The sequence below is a fragment of the Poecilia reticulata genome, chromosome 12 (genome assembly GCF_904066995.2).
Source record: "Poecilia reticulata chromosome 12, P_reticulata-male-v2, whole genome shotgun sequence".
Taxonomy (NCBI): Eukaryota; Metazoa; Chordata; class Actinopteri; order Cyprinodontiformes; family Poeciliidae; genus Poecilia; species Poecilia reticulata.
In genome coordinates, this window is record NC_088841.1 from 27,474,408 (window position 1) to 27,494,155 (window position 19,748).

Genomic DNA, 19,748 nt, shown 5'->3' on the forward strand with positions numbered 1-19,748 from the left:
CATTACCAAGCTAGAAGCTAATATGCAGGAAATGATGACTATGCTCTCTAAGTTGTCTAGCCCCACAGCGCCTCCCAGTGCTCCGGCTCCCGCACGACAGCTGCAGCGTTTAACTCCTCCACAGGAGCCCCGTCTGTCCCCTCCTGAGGTCTTTAGTGGGGAGCCCAGCCTATGTCGCCCTTTTGTTACACAGTGTGAGATTCAGTTTGAGCTTCAGCCCAGCTCCTTCCCTTCTGAGCGAGCTAAAGTCGCCTACATGATTTCTCTATTATCTGGAAAGGCTAAGATTTGGGGTACAGCTGAGTGGCAGAGGGACACGTTCCTCTGCTACAGTTTTGATGATTTCTCCAAGGAACTAATACGTGTTTTTGATCCCTGCCTCCCAGAGAGAGAGGCAGCTAGGGGGCTCGGGAGAATTAAACAGGGCAAAAGACGCATTAATGAGTATATCATCGACTTCCACACCCTTTCTGCAGACAGTGATTGGAATGATGAAGCCTTGTGTGACGCCTTTTACCAGGGTTTGAGTGAAGGCATAAAGGATGAACTCTCCACCCGTGACCCCCCTAAAGATCTGGCTGATCTGGAATCCATGGCATCCCGGATTGACCAGCGGATGCATGAAAGAAGGCTTGAAAGGGCCTCTGACCGACCTTATCCTCCACCGGGGGCCCCCTCGAGGCTCGTAACGAGGTCTCCTTTTCCCAAACCTTCTTCCTCTCCCCCCCAGGACCAACCCGAACCTATGCAGATTGGTCGCTCCAGGCTGACACCGGAGGAGAGGGATCGTAGGCTCAAAAAGGGCCTGTGTTTCTACTGCGGCAGTCAGGATCATCAACTCCGTCAGTGTCCCTCGAAGAGGTTAGTTCCTTCGGTCGGTAGTGCTCTACTAAGTCAGTGCACTACAGCCGCATCTCCATTAATCACCATTAAAGCTGAAATTTCTATGCAGGGTCACTCCCTCTCCTTAGCAGCTTTTGTCGATTCTGGAGCCGACACTGAATTTATGGATGCTGAGCTAGCTCGCTCTCTCCAGTTGAATTTAAAACAAAGTACTCGCAAGTCTGTGGTCCAGGCAATTGATGGTCATGTTTTACACCAGGTCAAGTTGGAGACAGAGCCAGTCCGACTGATCGTGGGAGGGAATCATCAGGAATCCATCTCCTTTCTTATCATCAACTCTCCTAAGATCCCTGTAATTCTTGGTGCCACCTGGTTGAGACTGCACAACCCGCACATAGACTGGGAGCAGGGTTTGGTCCTTGGCTGGAGCCCTCGTTGTCTTTCCTCCTGTCTTCAAGCTGCCAATCATCCTGGGCCTGTACTCCAGGGTCCCCCGGCTCTGGACCCTGTACTTTCAGGGATCCCCAAGGACTACCACGACCTTAAAGAGGTCTTCAGTAAACATCATGCTACTTCTCTGCCACCTCATCGCCCCTACGACTGCGCCATCAACCTGCTTCCTGGCACCTCACCCCCAAGGGACGTCTGTACCCACTATCTGTCCCTGAAGACCGAGCCATGCGGGACTACATTGGGGAGGCCCTCCAGGCAGGAATCATTCGTCCTTCTTCATCTCCTGCTGGCGCAGGGTTTTTCTTTGTAGGTAAAAAGGATGGTTCACTCCGTCCCTGTATTGACTATAGAGGGCTTAATGACATTACGATCAAGAATCGTTATCCCCTCCCACTCACTAACACTGCATTCGAACGCATCCAAGGTGCTAACATCTTCACAAGGTTGGATCTGAGAAATGCGTACCATCTGGTGCGTATTCGGGAGGGGGATGAATGGAAGACTGCCTTCAACACCCCTACTGGGCACTACGAATACTTGGTGATGCCTTTTGGTTTGACTAATGCACCCGCAGTCTTTCAGGCCCTTGTGAATGATGTCCTTAGAGACATGATTGGTCTCTATGTTTTTGTCTACTTGGATGACATCCTGGTTTTCTCTAAGGATCTTCCCTCACATATCACCCATGTTCGTTCTGTGCTCCTTCGTCTACTGCAAAATAAATTATTTGTCAAACCTGAGAAGTGTGAATTTCATGTTTCCCAGACTACCTTCTTAGGTTTTCTGGTCTCCCCCAACAAGCTATCCATGGAGGACCGCAAGGTTTCCGCTGTTCTGAATTGGCCAACACCACAAGACCGTAAGCAGCTCAGAAGGTTTCTAGGTTTTGCTAATTTCTATCGCCGTTTCATTCGCAACTACAGTACTATTGCTTCTCCACTTCATGCCCTAACCTCTCCCAAGTCTCGTTTTCAGTGGAATCCTAGAGCGGAGGAGGCTTTCCAAAGACTCAAACACCTATTCTCCTCCGCACCTGTTCTCCATTCTCCGGACCTGAGTCGTCAGTTCATTGTGGAGGTCGACGCCTCTGAGTCTGGGGTCGGCGCGATCCTTAGCCAGAGGTATGAGGATGGTAAGATTCATCCTTGCGCCTTCTTTTCCAGAGTCCTCTCCTCGGCTGAGCGCAACTACGATGTAGGGGACCGGGAGTTACTGGCCGTTAAACTGGCATTGGAGGAATGGAGACACTGGCTAGAGGGAGCCAAGGAACCCTTCCTAGTGTGGACTGACCATAAAAACCTCCAGTACCTCAAGACTGCCAAGAGACTCAACACCAGGCAAGCCAGGTGGGCCCTTTTCTTCTCCCGCTTTGCGTTCTCCTTGTCCTACAGACCTGGCTCCAAGAATGTGAAGCCGGATGCGTTGTCCAGGATTCATGAACCCCTGAGTAAACCTTTGACTTCTGGAGATTTTATTCTTCCTAAGTCTGTTCGACTGGCAGTAACCCACCTTGAGGTTGAGAACCGGGTCCGGGAGGCCAACCGACAACAACGGGTTCCCCCAGGCTGTCCTCCCCGCCGTCTATTCGTCCCTGACCATCTTGTAGCTGAGGTACTCAAGCTTTGCCATGTATCTAAATTGTTTTTTCACCCTGGTGTAGCCAGAACCCTGAAGGTGATCCAGACACGCTTTTGGTGGAGGAACATGGCCAAGGATGTCAAGGAGTTTGTCTCTTCCTGCCGGGTCTGCTCCCAGGCTAAGCCATCTCGCCGACCCCCTTCGGGGCTTCTTCACCCTCTACCTATTCCCCACCGGCCTTGGTCTCATATTTCAATGGACTTCATCACTGGCTTACCCACCTCCAACAGGTACACCACCATACTAACCATAGTCGATCGATTCTCCAAGATGACTCACCTGGTTCCCCTAGTGAAGTTGCCCTCCTCCAAGGAGTTGAGTGAAGTCCTTGCCAGGGAGGTGTTCCGCCTTCATGGGCTTCCTGTAGACATCGTCTCTGACCGTGGTCCTCAATTTGTCTCACGTTTTTGGAAGGAGTTTTGTGGACAGTTGGGAATCCAGGTGAGTCTCTCCTCTGGTTTCCATCCACAGTCTGATGGCCAGACTGAACGTCTCAACCAAGAGGTGGAGATCAAACTTCGCATGCTCTGCGAACAAGACCCTACCAATTGGGTACAGAATCTGCCGTGGGTGGAGCATGCTATCAATTCTCTTCCCTCCAGTGCCACGGGGTTATCTCCCTTCCATACCGTTTATGGTTTCCAACCACCAGTTTTCTCCTTGCAGGAACGGGCTGCCATGGTTCCCTCTGCCCATGCCTCAGCCAGGAGGTGCCTTAAGGTATGGAAAAGGGCCCGCAGGGCACTCTTAACTACTTCTGCCATATATTCTAGATCTGCCAACCGACACAGGATCCCGGCCCCCGCTTATCTGGTTGGGCAGAAGGTATGGCTGTCAACCAGGGACCTTCCGCTTCGGATGGTGAACAGGAAGCTGGCTCCACGTTTCGTCGGACCATTTCCCATCTCCAAGGTGATTAACCCGGTGGCCGTCCGTCTCCGGCTGCCTGCTTCCCTGAGGGTCCATCCCACCTTCCATGTCTCACGCATCAAGCCTGTCTCCGCATCCCGATTTGTGCCCTCCTCCGGACCCCCTCCTCCCGCCCGAATCTTCGCTGGGGGGCCTGTCTACACGGTGAGGCGTCTTCTCAAGTCCAGACGATGGGGCCGTGGAGTCCATTACCTGGTGGATTGGGAGGGTTATGGACCTGAGGAGCGGTCGTGGGTTCCGTCCCGCCACATTGTGGACAAGGCTCTCATCCGAAGTTTCCATCGTGATCACCCCGACCAGCCTGGTGGTCCTTCAGGAGCCGGACCTTGAGGAGGGGGTACTGTAATGGTGACATGTGCCTGTTGTTTTTGTTTTGACTCCATCCATGTCGTGTCCCTCATCTCCCTGATTCCCTGCAGCTGTGCCGCTCCCTGATTGCTCCCCTTCTTAAGCCTCCCTCCGCTACCTGCACACTGCCAGATTATCGAACGCTTTCAGCAAGTAGTTTCTAGCTCTTCATCCACGCCCTGTGTATTACTGCCTCGCTCTTGCCCTTTGGATTTTCCCCTTTTGCCTTCCCTTGTTGGACTACTGTTTTTGCCTACCCGGATCTCGACCCTAGCCTGTTCTCTGACGCCGCTCACGCCCACTCCCTCGGACTCTGCTATCTTCCACCTCGTGTATGACCTCGGCCCGGCTGACCAAGAACTGGATCTGGACTCTATTCCTCTGATCCCCGGTTGTGAGTACGCAGCCCTGCATCTGCGCTTCTCCCCCCGCCCCCACGCACTATCTTCCAGCTAGTGCTTCAGCTAGTTATCCTGTGTGCCGCCCTTGGCTGTCTCCAATAAAGATCTGTGGTTTTCTGCTCACTCCTGTCTCGTGGCTGATTTCGGGTCCTCCTAGTGTGCATTACAGACCACCGATATTTCTGACTCAATGGACAGAAATGGCGCATCATGTGTGACTTACGGTAAATCACATAATGTCCAGTAACATATACATCCATCAATGCTGCTGCCTCGCGCTCTGTCCTCCTCTCGCGCTTCCCGCCACTCAGCAGTAGGTGTCAGGTTACATTGTGTTGCATTCAATGTTGTCGGGGAAAAAAGAGTTTCATGTGCTTAATGTCCGATTTGCCATAACTGTTTATTGAATTCATGTCGCTAGCTGGGGTGGCAACAGGGGTGGCGAGGCTCTGGTTTGGGGTGACAACTGCCCCCCCTGCCACACGCTAGATCCGCCTCTGGACACCATCCATGTTGTTGGACCTATGGTAATTTCGCGCATGCGTACAACGCTGGGGGGCAAAAAGACTAATCTTTTACATTCATCCATAGCCGCGTTAACTCAGTGAACGCTAAGTTGGTGCTATGATCCACAGCAAAGTGATCTGTAGTCGCCAAGCTACGCAGACTCGTTGCCATAGCAACTGACAACAATGCCACTTCATGTTTTAGGATTTAACACCAAAAAACATTCAAGAATTTTGCACACAGAACATTTAGTTTGTTGTTGTAGTACGTTTTAGGCTTAATGTTTTATTAATAAATAACAGAGAACAATTCTACTTTTTCCTCATCATTCACTGCAATTCTCCATTTCCTCTGGAAAACAAGGAATTTCAATTCTCTCCTGATTCCTCTCATTCATTTGATCATTTTCCAGATGTCGCCCCCTGGTGGAGAACAAACTACTACATTTATTTTATATTTTCATTAAATCCTGAATGTTGGGAGTTTTGTTGAAAATCTTTATTTCTCTCTCAGAGCTTTTAAACATCCATTTAACCAACATGGAGTTACTTTTCTTCTCATCTTTGCTCCTTGGGGCTGATTGGTCTGGAGCTCCATCAAATATTGTTTTAAAGTCCTTTCTGTCATCAGTAGATCATCATGGAAATCTAACTGAACTTCACTTTTATTCTTTTAGTCAGAGTCCCTATTAAACTCTATTAAATCCATCCCACTCTTTAATTTTCCTCGTGAGCCGTTCTTAGTCAGGAGAATATTCCAGAAAACTGGGTAATGATCTCTGCCTCCAGATGAGGCGTCTAAATATTTAATAATCAAACTAAATATTCTTCAAACTAAACATTTCCCATCAGACTGACTAAAGACGTTTCTCCTCTTCCTCCTCTATCAGACCTTCTCTGCTCCTGCAGCAGGTTCCTCCATACCTGAGAGCTTCCAGTCTCCAGTCTGGATCCTTCAGTCCAGCCGACAGCAGCTTCACTCCTGAGTCTCCTGGATGATTGTAGCTCAGGTCCAACTCTTTCAGATGGGAGGGGTTAAAGGTCAGAGCTGAGGCCAGAGAAGCACAGCCTTCCTCTGAGACCAAACAGCCTGATAAGCTGCAGACACACAATTCATCACATGGTGAGAAGATGAGAACATTGAGGCGCTGGAACAGGGGGCCATTGCCCCCCCTCACACACACTTTACGGCCCTGCTTGTCCGCTGGTCCCACCAGACATTTACAGGCTGCACACAACTCTTACAGTCTGACTGACATCTCTCTGTGTTTCTATGCAGACAGAGGTACAGATAAAACCTCCAGCACTGAGAACCAAATCTGAGGCTCCAGATCATAACCATCACCCAAAGGTTTATTTACCACATGCGGCAGCTTCGGGTCGGGTTGGGATCAGGAACCCGTCTGACATCTAACAAAAGACCTTGACTCTGATCCAGTCCAGGTCTGAACCAATTCTGCCCAATGATTAATTTGGATTTCTTTATTTGTCACCATTTATAGAGTTGTGACGATATTTTCTTTCTAATGATGTTGGGATGAAAATAAAAAGAGATCGGGTCCATCAAGTCCGTTTATGGGTCGGACCAAATGCTCACCCACACTTTGCCCAGAGTACATCATTTTGGTTCAGATCAAAAATTTGTTTTGTTTTTCCTCTTTGCTCTTAAAGATGCCAATCAGCCATCAGGAGCCATAAGTATCGATGCTACTGATGGTTTTCAGGTCTCTGTTTTCTGTTGAAATTCATTTTTGTCTGCTAAATAACAAGCAGATTAAAGTTAATGGTGTTTTTAATTTTGTTTCTAATATAAAAATATTGTCAGCAGTCTGACTGGTCATTTTGAATCCTCCCGTAGTTCTAAGAGCGGTCGGATCCTGCAAAGCTTTTTACCATGTGCAGTTTATGAGCTTTGCGTGTGTGTGTGTGTTTTGGCAAACTGAAGACCTGACTGGTCACTCGGTTGGACAACTGTTTAACCCGCTACTGGTGCGTTCACACCAATGATGTAATGATGACAAAACCTTCATACAATCACGGTGTTTTAATACCGTTGATCTGTATTCAGCTGCTCTCAGATCAGCTGCAGCCATTTATTCTCTTTTACGTTTTTCCAGACTCCAGGTTTGAAAATGGAATAAAGTCCACTCCACCATCTAATCCTCTGTGTAAAGCTGCCTTCTGCATGTTCCCCACTGACAACTTTTAAATTTTTGTCTGATCGTTTTCCACCAAACCTCTTTGACCGCAGCGCATGGTACACTCAAAAACGTTCACCAGGTAAGGGATGTTTACTGTTTACTTCAGGACAAATTGTAACAAACCCACTGAATTGATTGACAGGCGCCATCGTATCAATTGAACAAGAGCCTGATATTCAAAGTGTGTAACAGAGGTGATGAAACACCTCATGACCCCAAAACCTCAAATATTTATCCGACACCACTGCGTTGAGGTAAAGCCCAAGGTCTGAATTGGATATTTTCACAAGAGGAAAACACACCAGAAACTGAAGCTTAAACTGTTAATACTTTGAAATATCAATAAAACTGCTTCCTTTTGTAGATAATAAAAATCAACATTTCCCCAACGATGGTTGAGAATGTCTGACAACTGCAATAATCTCCTTTGTTCTGTCAATAATTCAGAGTTACACTATCAGTGGAAGCCTGACCTCCACTTTTCTTAACTCTCTTTTTGGTTCTTTCAGCCTGGAGGAAATGCAAACCGGATTCCCAAAAAGTTGTGACACTAAACAAATTGTGAATAAAAACTGAATGAAATGATGTGGAGATGGCAAATGTCAATATTTTATTCGTAATAGAACATAGATGGCAGATCAAAAGTTTAATCTGAGTAAATGTAACATTTTAAAGTAAAAATATGTTGATTCAAAATTTCAGTGTCTACTAATCCCAAAAAAGTTGGCACAAGTAGCAATAAGTGACTGGAAAAAGTAAATTGAACATATAACAAACAGCAGGAAGACCAATTAACACTAATTAGGTCAATTGACAACATGATTGGGTATAAAAAGAGCTTCTTAGAGTGTCAGTGTCTCTGAAGCCAAGATGATAAGAGGATCACCAATTCCACCATTGTTGCGCAGAAAGATGGTGCAGCAATAGCAGAATGGTGTTACCGAACGTAAAATAGCAAAGACTTTTAAGTTATCATCATCAACCGTTCATAACATCATCAAGAGATTCAGAGAATCTGGAACAATCGCTGTCCGTAAAGGTCGAGGCCGTAAAACTCTACTGGATGCTCGGGATCTCCGGACCCTTAAATGTCACTGCACCTCAAACAGGAATGTCAAGGAAATAACAGCCTGGGCTCAGGAATACTTCCAGAAAGCATCGTCAGTGAACACAATCCACCGTGCTATCTGCCGCTGCCAGCTGAAACTCTACAGTGCAAAGAGGAAGCCATTTCTAAGCTCCACAAGCTCAGCCGTTTGCACTGGGCCAGGAGTCATTTAAACTGGAGTGAGGCAAAATGGACGACTGTTCTGTGGTCAGATGAGTCACGATTTGAAGTTCTTTATGGACACTGGGACGCTCGGAAGCTGCATCACTGATGGTCTGGGGTTGCATGAGTGTTTGTGGCCTGGGCAGCTTGCATGTCTGGAAAGGCTCCATTAATGGAGAGAACTATGTTCAGGTTCTAGAACAACATATCTAGACGTCATCTCTTTCAGGGAAGACCCTGCATTTTTCAACAAGATGATGCCAGACCACATTCTGCAGCAATCACAACATCATGGCTACGTAGGAGAAGGATCCGGGTACTGAAATGTCCAGCCTGCAGTCCAGATCTTTCACCTCTAGAGAACATTTGGCGCATCATAAAGAGGAAGGTGCCACAAAGAAGGCCCAAGATGATTGAACAGTTAGAGGCCTGTATTAGACATGAATGGGAGAGCATTCCTATTTCTGAACCTGAGAAACTGGTCGTCTCTCTCCCCAGACATCTATTGAGTGTTGGAAGAAGAAGGGGAGATGCCACACAGTGGTAAAAATGGCCTTGTCCCAACTTTTTGGGGATTTGTTGACACTGAAAATTTGAAACATATTTTTCCCTTAAAATGATACATTCTTTCAGTTTAAACTTTTGATCTGTGATTTGTGTTCTATTGTGAATAAAATATTAGATGTTGGCACCTCGACATCATTGCATTCAGTTTTATTCACAGTTTGTTTAGTGTCCCAACTTTTTTGGAATCCGGTTTGTTTTTGATCCAGTAAAACTGGTTTATAGAGTCCAAACCAGCAGAACCAGAACATGTTATTATGACGTGTTGTTAGAATATTTCAGTCGGGCCTTCATTGGTTCTGGTCGGGAATTAAAATGGACTTTAAGAATCAAAGTGAGACATTAGAGCTGTTAATGAAGCTGCAGTGATTTAATGAAGCAGCTCATTTTCACAGTGACAGTAACCTGCTATTGAGAGGAACTGACTGATTCATCATCTGGAGGATCAACAGCTGCAATAATTACACTTCACTCATTCATAAACACATGAACACATGAGTGGAAACTGAACTGACTGATTTATCTAAGGGTCAATAGCCCAGATTGATTATAAATTCCTGCTTCAAACCAAATGTTGACTTTTGTCTGTTTGAATTAAATCAATTTATTATTTTGCTCTATTTCCATTTACTTCATTCTGACTGTATGATTATCTTATTATTTTAATCCAGGGCTGTTGTATTGATGTTTATCTCCTATTGATGGTTTATTGGTTGATTATTAGATCATGTGATGCTGCTTCATGTCTCCTTTGGTTTAAAGTTGTCTAGAAATAAAGCTGCTCTGCTATCAGCTGTCCCTCCGTCGTCCATCCAGCTCCTTCTGTCAACGTCACAACTTCCTGCTACATCTGTCACAAACTCACAGGATTCCTGCTGCTTCACCTCAGACACTGGAGATTAGAAACAACCAAGGAAAGGAGGGAATACTTTGTTTACCTCACATTTATTCACAGCTTGGAAAATATTTACATATTTTCAGATAATTTACTTAAATTGATGCTGCTGTATTAAAATGTAACTGTTTCTGTTGGACTGAGCTCTAATATTTCAGTTCAGATTCATTTTAAATGTCAAACTGATTCCTGATGTTTCTACATCTGTTCATCTTTACAGATTAATAAAGTTTGTGGTTTTATCAATGATGGTTTATTGATCATTTAAGATCAGAAGGTCAGAGATGTGAATGAACATCATTTTGTGAATTTAGCCTCAGTCTGTCTTGGACATAAAGACATTTTATCAGATTTTATATCTGATTGTTTATAGATATTAAGACATTTAATGATCCTAATATCAGAGTTTTATCAGCCTTTAGTGTCCAATCTGACCTTTGACCTTCTCTCTGCAGGTGTGGTTGCTGTTTGTGAAATGAACGCTGTGATTGGTTGGATGTGATGGTGGGAGGAGGAACTGCTGGTGCTTTTTTAAAACAGAAACTTTAACTGGACCAAACCATAGAAGAAGTAAGCAGACTTTACCATGAAGATCCTCAGAGTGGATCAGTAGAATATCAGCATCTGTCTGCAGTTTAGTGGCAACACAACTTTTACATCACAAACATCAGATCCAGAATAAAACATGGTTTCTTACTCTAATCGTTGTATTCTGCATTCAGGATCCTGTAGTAAACCACAGAGCTCCTTCACTCCAGAATCTTTCAGGTCGTTGTTGCTCAGGTCCAGATCAGTCAGATGTTGGTTGGACTTCAGAGCTGAGGCCAGAGAAGAACAGCTGATCTCTGACAAACTGCAGTAGATCAATCTGAATAAAGAATAAAAGATGTGAGCTGAAGCAACAGGATGCAGGTTAAAACTGAAATAAGAACAAAATAATAAAAATGTAGAAAATTAACTTGACTGAATGTAAAACATGATGAACTGATGTTTAATATCTGATCCAGTAAAACTGGTTTATAGAGTCCAAACCAGCAGAACCAGAACATGTTATTATGACGTGTTGTTAGAATATTTCAGTCGGGCCTTCAGTGGTTCTGGTCGGGAATTAAAATGGACTTTAAATATTAAAATCATTTCATATCAGAATCAAAGTGAAGGTTGGTTTATCTCAGGTATCTGGTAGAAACCTATGACTCTGTTGATCCACCAGGTGGCGCTGCTCTGCTGGTGATCAGGTTCTCAGCTCTTTGTTGTAAAGTCAAAGTATTTACTGAACTATGGGGACAGTAAAATACTTGGAGAACTTATTCTGGTTCGGTCCAGACCAGGGATCTTCACCTCCAGGCCTCGATGGCCGACGTCCTGCAACCTTCAACCCCTGAGTTCCATCATGAGGTCAAAGTTCAGCAGGACTCTGGAGAACCTGACTGTGTCCTGAGGGACAATTCATCACTTCATTCAGGTGTTGAAGCAGAAACATCTAAAGGCTGCAGGACACCGAACCTGGAGGCTTGGATTTGAAGAGTCCTGGTCTAGAAGCTGCTATGCTGCCTTCTGCCTGCCTGCATGTTGCCATGACAACAGCTCAGCCAATCACCAACAAGCAGACGTTGTGGTCCATCTATCTGGTGACGTCCCAGCAGAGGATGGACAGCAGAGACAGAGGACAGCTGCAGATGAGGACCAGATGTTTGCTGCAGTGAGACACAGGCCTCCTTTACCACTGATCACATCTGATCATTATTGATCATCAGAAACACGATGGATTAACTCTGAATCAGCTCTAAAGGTTCTGATCAGTGACCTGATGAAGCGTCTCTGAGGCTCCAACTGACTGACAGACTGAAGAGACGGTTCTTCTCTGACCCGGTCCAACAGAACCACAGCTTCAGGACAAAGCTGAGCTGGAGGAACCGGCTGCTGCTGCCAGTTTTTATTCATGTTATAGTTTCTGGTTATAAAACATAACTGGTCTGGTTCTGGTTTTACTCTGGAGGAACTCTTCATTATTAATGTGAAGAAGAAAAGAGAAATAAATCAGTCTGATCATCTGAATCTTTCTCAGAACAAACTGAAACATCTCCATCATTAATTATCATCATTTGACTTATTTCACTTATTTTTGTTCATCGGTTCAAAACATTTTAAAGTGAAAAATAAAGGTCAATATTCTCAAAGTCTGAAAAAGGAAAATAATTCATTTACAAAGCAAAATATTTTAAAAATTATATTCTGACATTTAGAGAGCAAATTGTTTTTAAAGAAAACAGAATAAGTGTGAAGATAAATAAGTATTAAAGTATTAATGAAAGATTTTATAGGATAAATAGAGAAAACAAACCTCAGACTCTTCACTTTACTGACTGAACTCTGCAGGATCTCACACACATGATTCAGTTCAGAGTCTGTAATGGTTTTATCTTTAGTTCCATCTATGTGGATCTGACTGATTTCCAGTTCAGTCAGATGTTGGTTGGACTTCAGAGCTGAAGCCACAACTTCAAATTCAGCATCTCTGAATTTACAGCCACCAAGTCTGTGATTAGAGAAGAAATAAAGTCAGTTCTAACTAAACCAGATAATCTATATAGACACACATGATAACATTGATATCATCTGATGAACATCTGGTCTTCACATCAATTTACTGAGTTTGATCATTTCATAATTAACATCCTGGTTCTGGTCAAAGATCCATTTAATAGAGAAGCTGAGCAACAGGTTCAAATAGTTAAGGCTTCATGTTCTCAGAACAACTGAAGGTTTTAGCGGCGGCCATCTTTGCTACCTGTTAGCAAACCTCCCTGTTTCTTCATGCTGAGCTCTGACTGCTGCAGCAACAATCTGGATCAGAAGCTCTTCATCACATGACTTTAAAACAGGATTTTCATTGGAAGATGAAGGAACGGATGAAACCAGTGGAGCTGATATCCTAACAGACCCAACATGGTGGAGTGGATGGTGATGATCAGAAAATAGTTTCTATTCATCCATTTTCTAGACAAACTTCAGCTTCTCTAGTTTGTCTGTGGCTCATTACAGCTGGTGTAGCTTCTGAACGTTCAATAAACGACAGAATTGGACTAATTACCTCGTTCATTTGTGAGTATAAGTCGTTCACAACAAACATCAAATAGGACAAATATATTTCATTAAGTATTTAACAAACAAATCACTCATATGGTGATAATTATGTGGAATTAAATTAATTGTCTAATATAAAAACATTAGTTTGGGTCTCTGGCATCTTGCTTTGAGCTCAGAGTCTGAGAGGCTTTTCCTCCATCAAACATGATATTTATATTTGTCTCTTATTTAGTGGAAATATTGATATTGATGAGATTTTCTCCAAAATAATAACCGTTTTCAACCTTTATAGCTCCACTGTTGAAAATGAGGCTCTAACATTCACAAATGACACTGAAATATAATCCAGTCCAACATCTGGATCCTCTGGATCCTGTTGGAGGAAAAAAATCCCAACTTCACAAGATTTTAACTCAACTCTTTGGTTCCTCTTATCAGTCTGTAGTTTCTCATATTAAGGTCAAAGTTCAGATCTACCATAACTGATTGATACCTGCTGGCCTCAGGTTTACAACCAGCTTCTGACTGAGAAACCAGTAACCTTGCTCTCATTTATAACCTCAGAGGAAACTAGTGGGCAGATGAAAAGTTGGTTCACAAAGTTTCCAACTAGATTAAAGAGCAACAATTTTGATGCAGGAGTTTATTTTAATGGTCCAAGTTTCCATCAATCCTAAACAGGGATTTAATAGAAAAGAGTCAAAGATTCAAAAATGTGAATTATGGGGAAGCGGCTCAATGAGTGAAAGTTAAAAATGTGTCTGTCATTGATTGGATCTGTCAGAAAAAAACAGATTTATAGAATTTTATACTTGAAGACTGATAAAAGTGGAATATTTTTAAAAATTTCTAAACATTAAAAGCTGCAGCAATGCTGTCCTGGAGTAGCTGAATGTTTAGATGATTGAAATCGTCCAAAGAATGAAGGAAGTAAAGGCCAAAAACGACCAGAAGCAATTTGAGCAACAAATTCAGTAATCAGACTAAAGTTACTTCTACATATCTTGGGGAGCGACCGCCGTTTCTATACGACAGTATCAGCAGCAACACAAACATAAACAATGGAGGGAGATGCACATTTTGTTGATGGAAAATCAGGAACTATTGAGTTTCTGTCACCAAGTCTGATTATTATAAGTGCCTCTGGGTTTGTTTTTTCTAAAGACGCTTGCAGTTTTCTGGTTTTGTTTCTGAATGTGAAGTTCCTCATTTGGGTTTGGAAATAAGCAGAGACACATAATAAACCACAGAATTTGTCTGACATCCAGGTAGTTTCAGTCAGAATCTCCCTGTCCATCATTTCCCAGATGATCCATCCTGCTGTGTCTTTGTTAATGTCAAGTTAATATATTTGCTGTGAACGACGTCGAGCTTTGCTTTACGCTCCAGAAAACTGCAAACATTGAGACTAATATGAACAGCAATAAACATTAAAACAGCCATGAATGAACGAGTCTGTAAAGTTGTGCAACTAAACACCATTATAATCATTAATATTAAGATAAGTGTCATAAATCTGTGCAGAAGGCGATCTGAACTGTGGAGCAGCAGGAGAAGCTCTGTGCGCTGAGCTATGACAGCAAACACAGGGCCGTAACACAGAACCTGGAGGCTGGGGCAGGGAGCGTGGGGGGCCTAAAATCCTATTAGAGTTTATAGACAATACAGGAAAACACAAAGATTACTACAGTTATTTATGTTGTTGTAACCATTAAACAATCTGCCCTTCAGTTCAACCTTATAAGTGAGACACATTGTTGATGTTACCATTATAAAATAACTTAGAATAATGTTTTGGCAAAGCTTAATGTAATTTTCACAGGTGGTGGAGCGTTGTTGTTAGCAGATGCTCAAAGTAACCAGAAAAGTTACTTTTCATGTAACTTAGTTACTTTCCACATCAGGTAATCAATAATCTGATTAAAGTTACTTTTTCAAAGTCACTATGTCATCACTGATCTGGACTCACCGAGCCTTTCTGCAGTTCCTCACAGCTGGAACCAGTCTCAGTCGGCCCGATTCTGATGTGTTGTACTTCTCCAGGTCCAACTCATCCAGAACCTCTGACATCTGCAGCATGAATGCGAGAGCTGAACACTGGATTTCTGAGAGTTTATTCCCTGATTCCAGGAGCTGTTGGATCTCCTGAAAAACTGAGAGGTCATTCATCTCCACCAGGCAGTGGAGGATTTTGATGCTTCTGTCAGGAGAGATTTCATCAGAGTTCATCTCCTTCAGATTGTTGATAATTCTCTGGATGGTTCTTGGACTGTTCTCTGTACGACCCAGCAGGCCTCCTAACAGACTCTGGTTGGACTCCAGAGTGAGACCATGAAGGAAGCGAACAAACAGGTCCAGGTGGCCATTTTCACTGCTGAGGGATTTAGACATAACTCTGTTCATGAAACCCTCCAGAGATGTTTCAAAGTAATTTCTTCCCAGGAACTTCTCCATCACCCCTGTATTCCTGCTGGTGAAACAGTGGAACATGTAAACTGCAGCCAGAAACTCCTGGATGCTCAGGTGAACAAAGCAGTAAACTGGTTTCTGGAAGATCAGATTCTCTCTTTTGAAGATCTCTGTACAAACTCCTGAGTACACTGAGGCCTCTGTGACATCCAGACCACACTGCTCCAGGTCTTCTTGGTAGAACATGATGTTTCCTTTCTCCAGATGTTCAAATGCCAGCCTCCCCAGCTTCAGAAGAACTTCCCTGTCAGCCTCCATGAGCTCCTGTGGACTTGTCTCATGTCTTCCATGGTACTTGTTCTTCTTCCTTTTTGTCTGGATCAGCAGGAAGTGTGAGTACATGTCAGTCATGGTCTTGGGCAGCTCTTCTCTCTGCTCTGAGGTCAACATGTTCTCCAGAACTGTAGCAGTGATCCAGCAGAAAACTGGGATTCCACACATGATGTGGAGGCTCCTGCAGGTCTGGATGTGGGAGATGATTCTGCTGGACAGCTCTTCATCACTGAACCTCCTCCTGAAGTACTCCTCCTTCTGGGCATCGGTGAACCCTCGTACTTCTGTTGCCCTGGAAACACATGAAGGAGGGATCTGATTGGCCGCTGCAGGTCTGGTAGTTATCCAGATGAGAGCCGAGGGAAGCAGGTTCCCCTTGATGAGGTTTGTCAGCAGAACATTGACTGATGACTTATGTGTGACGTCAGAAACCTTCTGCCTGCTGTTGAAATCCAGTGAAAGTCTGTTTTCATCCAGGCCATCAATGATGAAGAGCAGTTTGCAGACAGCCAGCTGCTCTGCTGGGAGCTTCTGGAGTGTTGGATGGAAAACATGGAGCAGCGAGAGAAGACTGTGCTGCTGATCTCTGATCAGGTTCAGCTCCCTGAATGAAAGCAGAACCACCACACTGACATCTTGGTTCTCCAAGCCCTCGGCCCAGTCCAGAGTGAACTTCTGCACTGAGAAGGTTTTTCCAGCACCAGCGACACCGTTGGTCAGAACCACTCTGATGGCTCCATGTTGGTCAGGGAAGGATTTAAAGATGTCCTGGCACCTGATTGGAGAGTCATGGAGGTTCTGGATCTTGGAAGCTCTCTCCAGCTGCTTCACCTCATGTTGGGTGTTAACCTCTTCACTCCAACCCTCTGTGATGTAGAGATCAGTGTAGATCCTGTTGAGGAGGATTCTACTTCCTGTTACATCACTTCCTGTTTCATCACTTCCTTCAGTCACACATTCACATCTCCTCCTCAGACTGATCTTATGTTCCTTTAGAACCTCCTGCAGACGAACATCTGCTGAAACAGAAGAAACAACTGCATTAAAAACATGACTGTGATTAAGTTGGAACAAAATCATCTGGTGCAGATTAGAAAGTTTTATACGTTCTCTGACGTCACATGATCTGAAGATAAATGATCGGATCCATTATCTGAAACAGAATGTTGTTCTGTTGTCAGACAATTTATTTCTGTCTCCGTTTTGTGACCAGAATTTGTTCCGTTGGGATCTGATTCTCACAAAGCAGAGTAGATAAAAAACCTTACAGAAACATGTCCATTAAATGCTTTAAGCAACATGAACTCTTCTGCATCATGTCACCATGTCCTCATTTTACTGTTTCTATCTGAGCTTCTCCCACAAACAGCAGCTGCAGAAGAGGCAGAGAAAAAGAATGTTTTCTCCTTTTCCAGCCTTAATGTGGGAAATCCAGAGAAAAACCTGCCAGAGAAATTGCTTGTTTATCTCATAATGTTCACATTTAAAATGGTTTTTCACCATCAGATCTCTGGATCAAATGTTTTTAAAGAAACATAGTTTGAAAATGACATGGATTTGATTTGGTCCTTTAGAGGTAAACAACAAATTGTTAGAATTATCACATAATTTGCAAGGAAACATATAAACTGTAATCTGTGCTATATTATCAGAGTAAATAAATGTTTCTGTCTCAGATTTTTTTCTCCTCTTTGTAAAAGCAGCAGGTTACTTTTTCCACCTTCTTGTCTCCATGCACTACAGGAGCCAAGTATGATAAATTCCCTCTTTGGTCAATAGGTGGCACTGTAGGCTCAAGAATCTGAGTCAGGGGGCAACAGGTAGCAGGCAGGTGTTGAACTCAGAAAAGCATTAAGTTTTTTTGAGCGCTGTGTGATCACTGTTGTCGTTTCCTTTTGGAGTTACTGATTCTGTGCTATTCATCTAGTCAGAGTTGAATAATGTGGTGAATTTCTATAAAGATCCTGGGACTGACTTTTACCACAATAATAGGTTAGGGTTGCCACCTTTCAGAAAATAAATTAAGGGACGCTCCCCGCGGCGCTTCATCCTACTGTCATGGGGCGGGACGGCCGCTGCAGTGATAGACAATATTTTATGGTGATGTTTTTTGTTTTTAAAAAGTGATCCATAGATACTAATCATTCATACTTGGACTACTCCAAAATTGTACTCCAATCAGAGTAGCACACCTTAAACAAGTTTGAGCAAAGTGTAAAAAGTATTTGGTAAACTGTTCAAATACTGAGTAACTGATCATAACATCTAATTTAATAATCAAAATGTGTCCTCAGACAGCCAAGAGTATAAAAGTTATGTGAAAACTCTGGTACTGTAAAGAGTATTACTAAAATATTCATAGAAATAAATAGTTAGGCTTGGAGGCTGGTTCTCGACCAAATTTACCACAGGGGTCAGGATAGTCAGTTTTATTTCACGGGGACACTTAAAAAAGAATGAAACAAAAAACAGAGCAATATTTTATTATTTGATATATCAAGTGAGCCAAAGAGCCACTTGTGTCTCCAGAGATCCAGGTTGCAGATCCTGATCTAGTAGATGGAAACTATGATCCTATACAGCAGCTAAAAGTGCAGCACTATAATTTTTTATTCATTGTTAAAGAAAAATTGTGTAGATAAAAAAAATCCACCTCTGAATATTAACAAAATACATTTATTTATCAAAATTTCTTCTGTACCCCTGTTGGCCCCCATGTAGAACCGCCCCTGGGCTGTAGGTCTGTGTCTGACATTAATAATACATTAAATGACCACTGAACACTGAATTAATAAAAAAATGTCAACATTTCTTAATAAACAAACAGAAAGCCCTAACAAACCTTTTAAAGTAGGAAATATTTATGTACCGTATTTTCCGGATTATAAGACGCATGCTAAAACATACTGTCAATAAAAATAAAAGGCAACGGAAACAAAACAGTAAGTTTAGTTGAACTTTATTCACGTTATTTTTTATTCTTCTTCCACAAATCCATCAAAGTCCTTGTCTTCTGTATCTGAATTGATCAGCTGGGCAATTTTGCCATCAAACATGCCAGGTTCCCTCTCATCATTGTCGGAGTCGGTCTCATTGCCAGGTGGCTGTTCAGCAATGATGCCGGCAAAAGCTCGGACAACAGTTAACGCAGATACTTTAGCCCAGGCTCCCACAATCCATCCACACATGGTGGCGTAACTCGCCCGGCGCTGCCTCCCGTCTTAATAAACGTGTGTTCAGTCTGTCGTCCATCGCTCCCACGCTGCTCGCAACTTCTTTTTGAACGCCCTGTTTACACCAATGTCCAGCAATTGGAGTTCTTTTGTTGATCATCCCGGAATGGCGGCAAACTCCGAATCAGTTTTCTTCACTTGCTTTTTCACAGTAGCAGTGAGATGGGCGCGCATGGAGTCGCAGATGAACAGGGATGGTGATGCGTGGAAAAACCTATCTGGTGTTTACCGGAGGCCTATGCTGCAGAAATCGGATAACAATTCTCTGATTGGTTTATCGCTGCCAGCATACGTACTGTACACTGTACATCTCTGTGTCAGGAACAGATTTTGGAATCCGGTGCACACATAAGGCACACAGGATTATAAGGCGCACTGCTGAATTTTGAGAAAATTTAAGGCTTTTAGGTGCGCCTTATAGTCCGGAAAGTACAGTATTTACTATTAATCTCTTAGTATGATTTGTTCTTTAAATGGCCATTTAGGTTTTTTTGGCTGATACTACTATACAATAAATAAGAGGATGTTTTAAAACCGGGGTGTCCAAAGTCGGTCCTGGAGGCCAGGTGTTACAGGTGTTATACAGAGAAACGCAGGCCTGCCGAGAATTGCATCCCCTGTAGCAGGAGCGCGC

General features: G+C 43.5%; 1 protein-coding gene and 1 pseudogene across 3 annotated transcripts in view; one reads left to right on the plus strand and one right to left on the minus strand.

Moving 5' to 3' along the window:
- Positions 1–19,748, plus strand: part of LOC108166038 (NACHT, LRR and PYD domains-containing protein 12-like) — a 92,767-nt pseudogene that overhangs the window by 33,609 nt on the left and 39,410 nt on the right. The gene's annotated exons all lie outside the window — the stretch shown is intronic.
- The window catches only part of LOC145553960 (NLR family CARD domain-containing protein 3-like), a 28,910-nt gene that overhangs the window by 3,868 nt on the left and 5,294 nt on the right, over positions 1–19,748 (minus strand). Inside the window, exons 6-9 of one of the 2 annotated variants that reach the window (XM_081613067.1) lie at positions 15,109–16,900; positions 12,394–12,588; positions 10,747–10,917; positions 6,044–6,217 (exon numbers count right to left, since the gene is read on the minus strand). In XM_081613067.1, the coding sequence (XP_081469193.1) occupies positions 6,044–6,217; positions 10,747–10,917; positions 12,394–12,588; positions 15,109–16,900 (2,332 nt within the window). Of the gene's footprint in view, positions 1–6,043; positions 6,218–9,329; positions 10,047–10,746; positions 10,918–12,393; positions 12,589–15,108; positions 16,901–19,748 lie in introns of those variants that run through there. The other variant, XM_081613068.1, reaches the window with a different exon arrangement.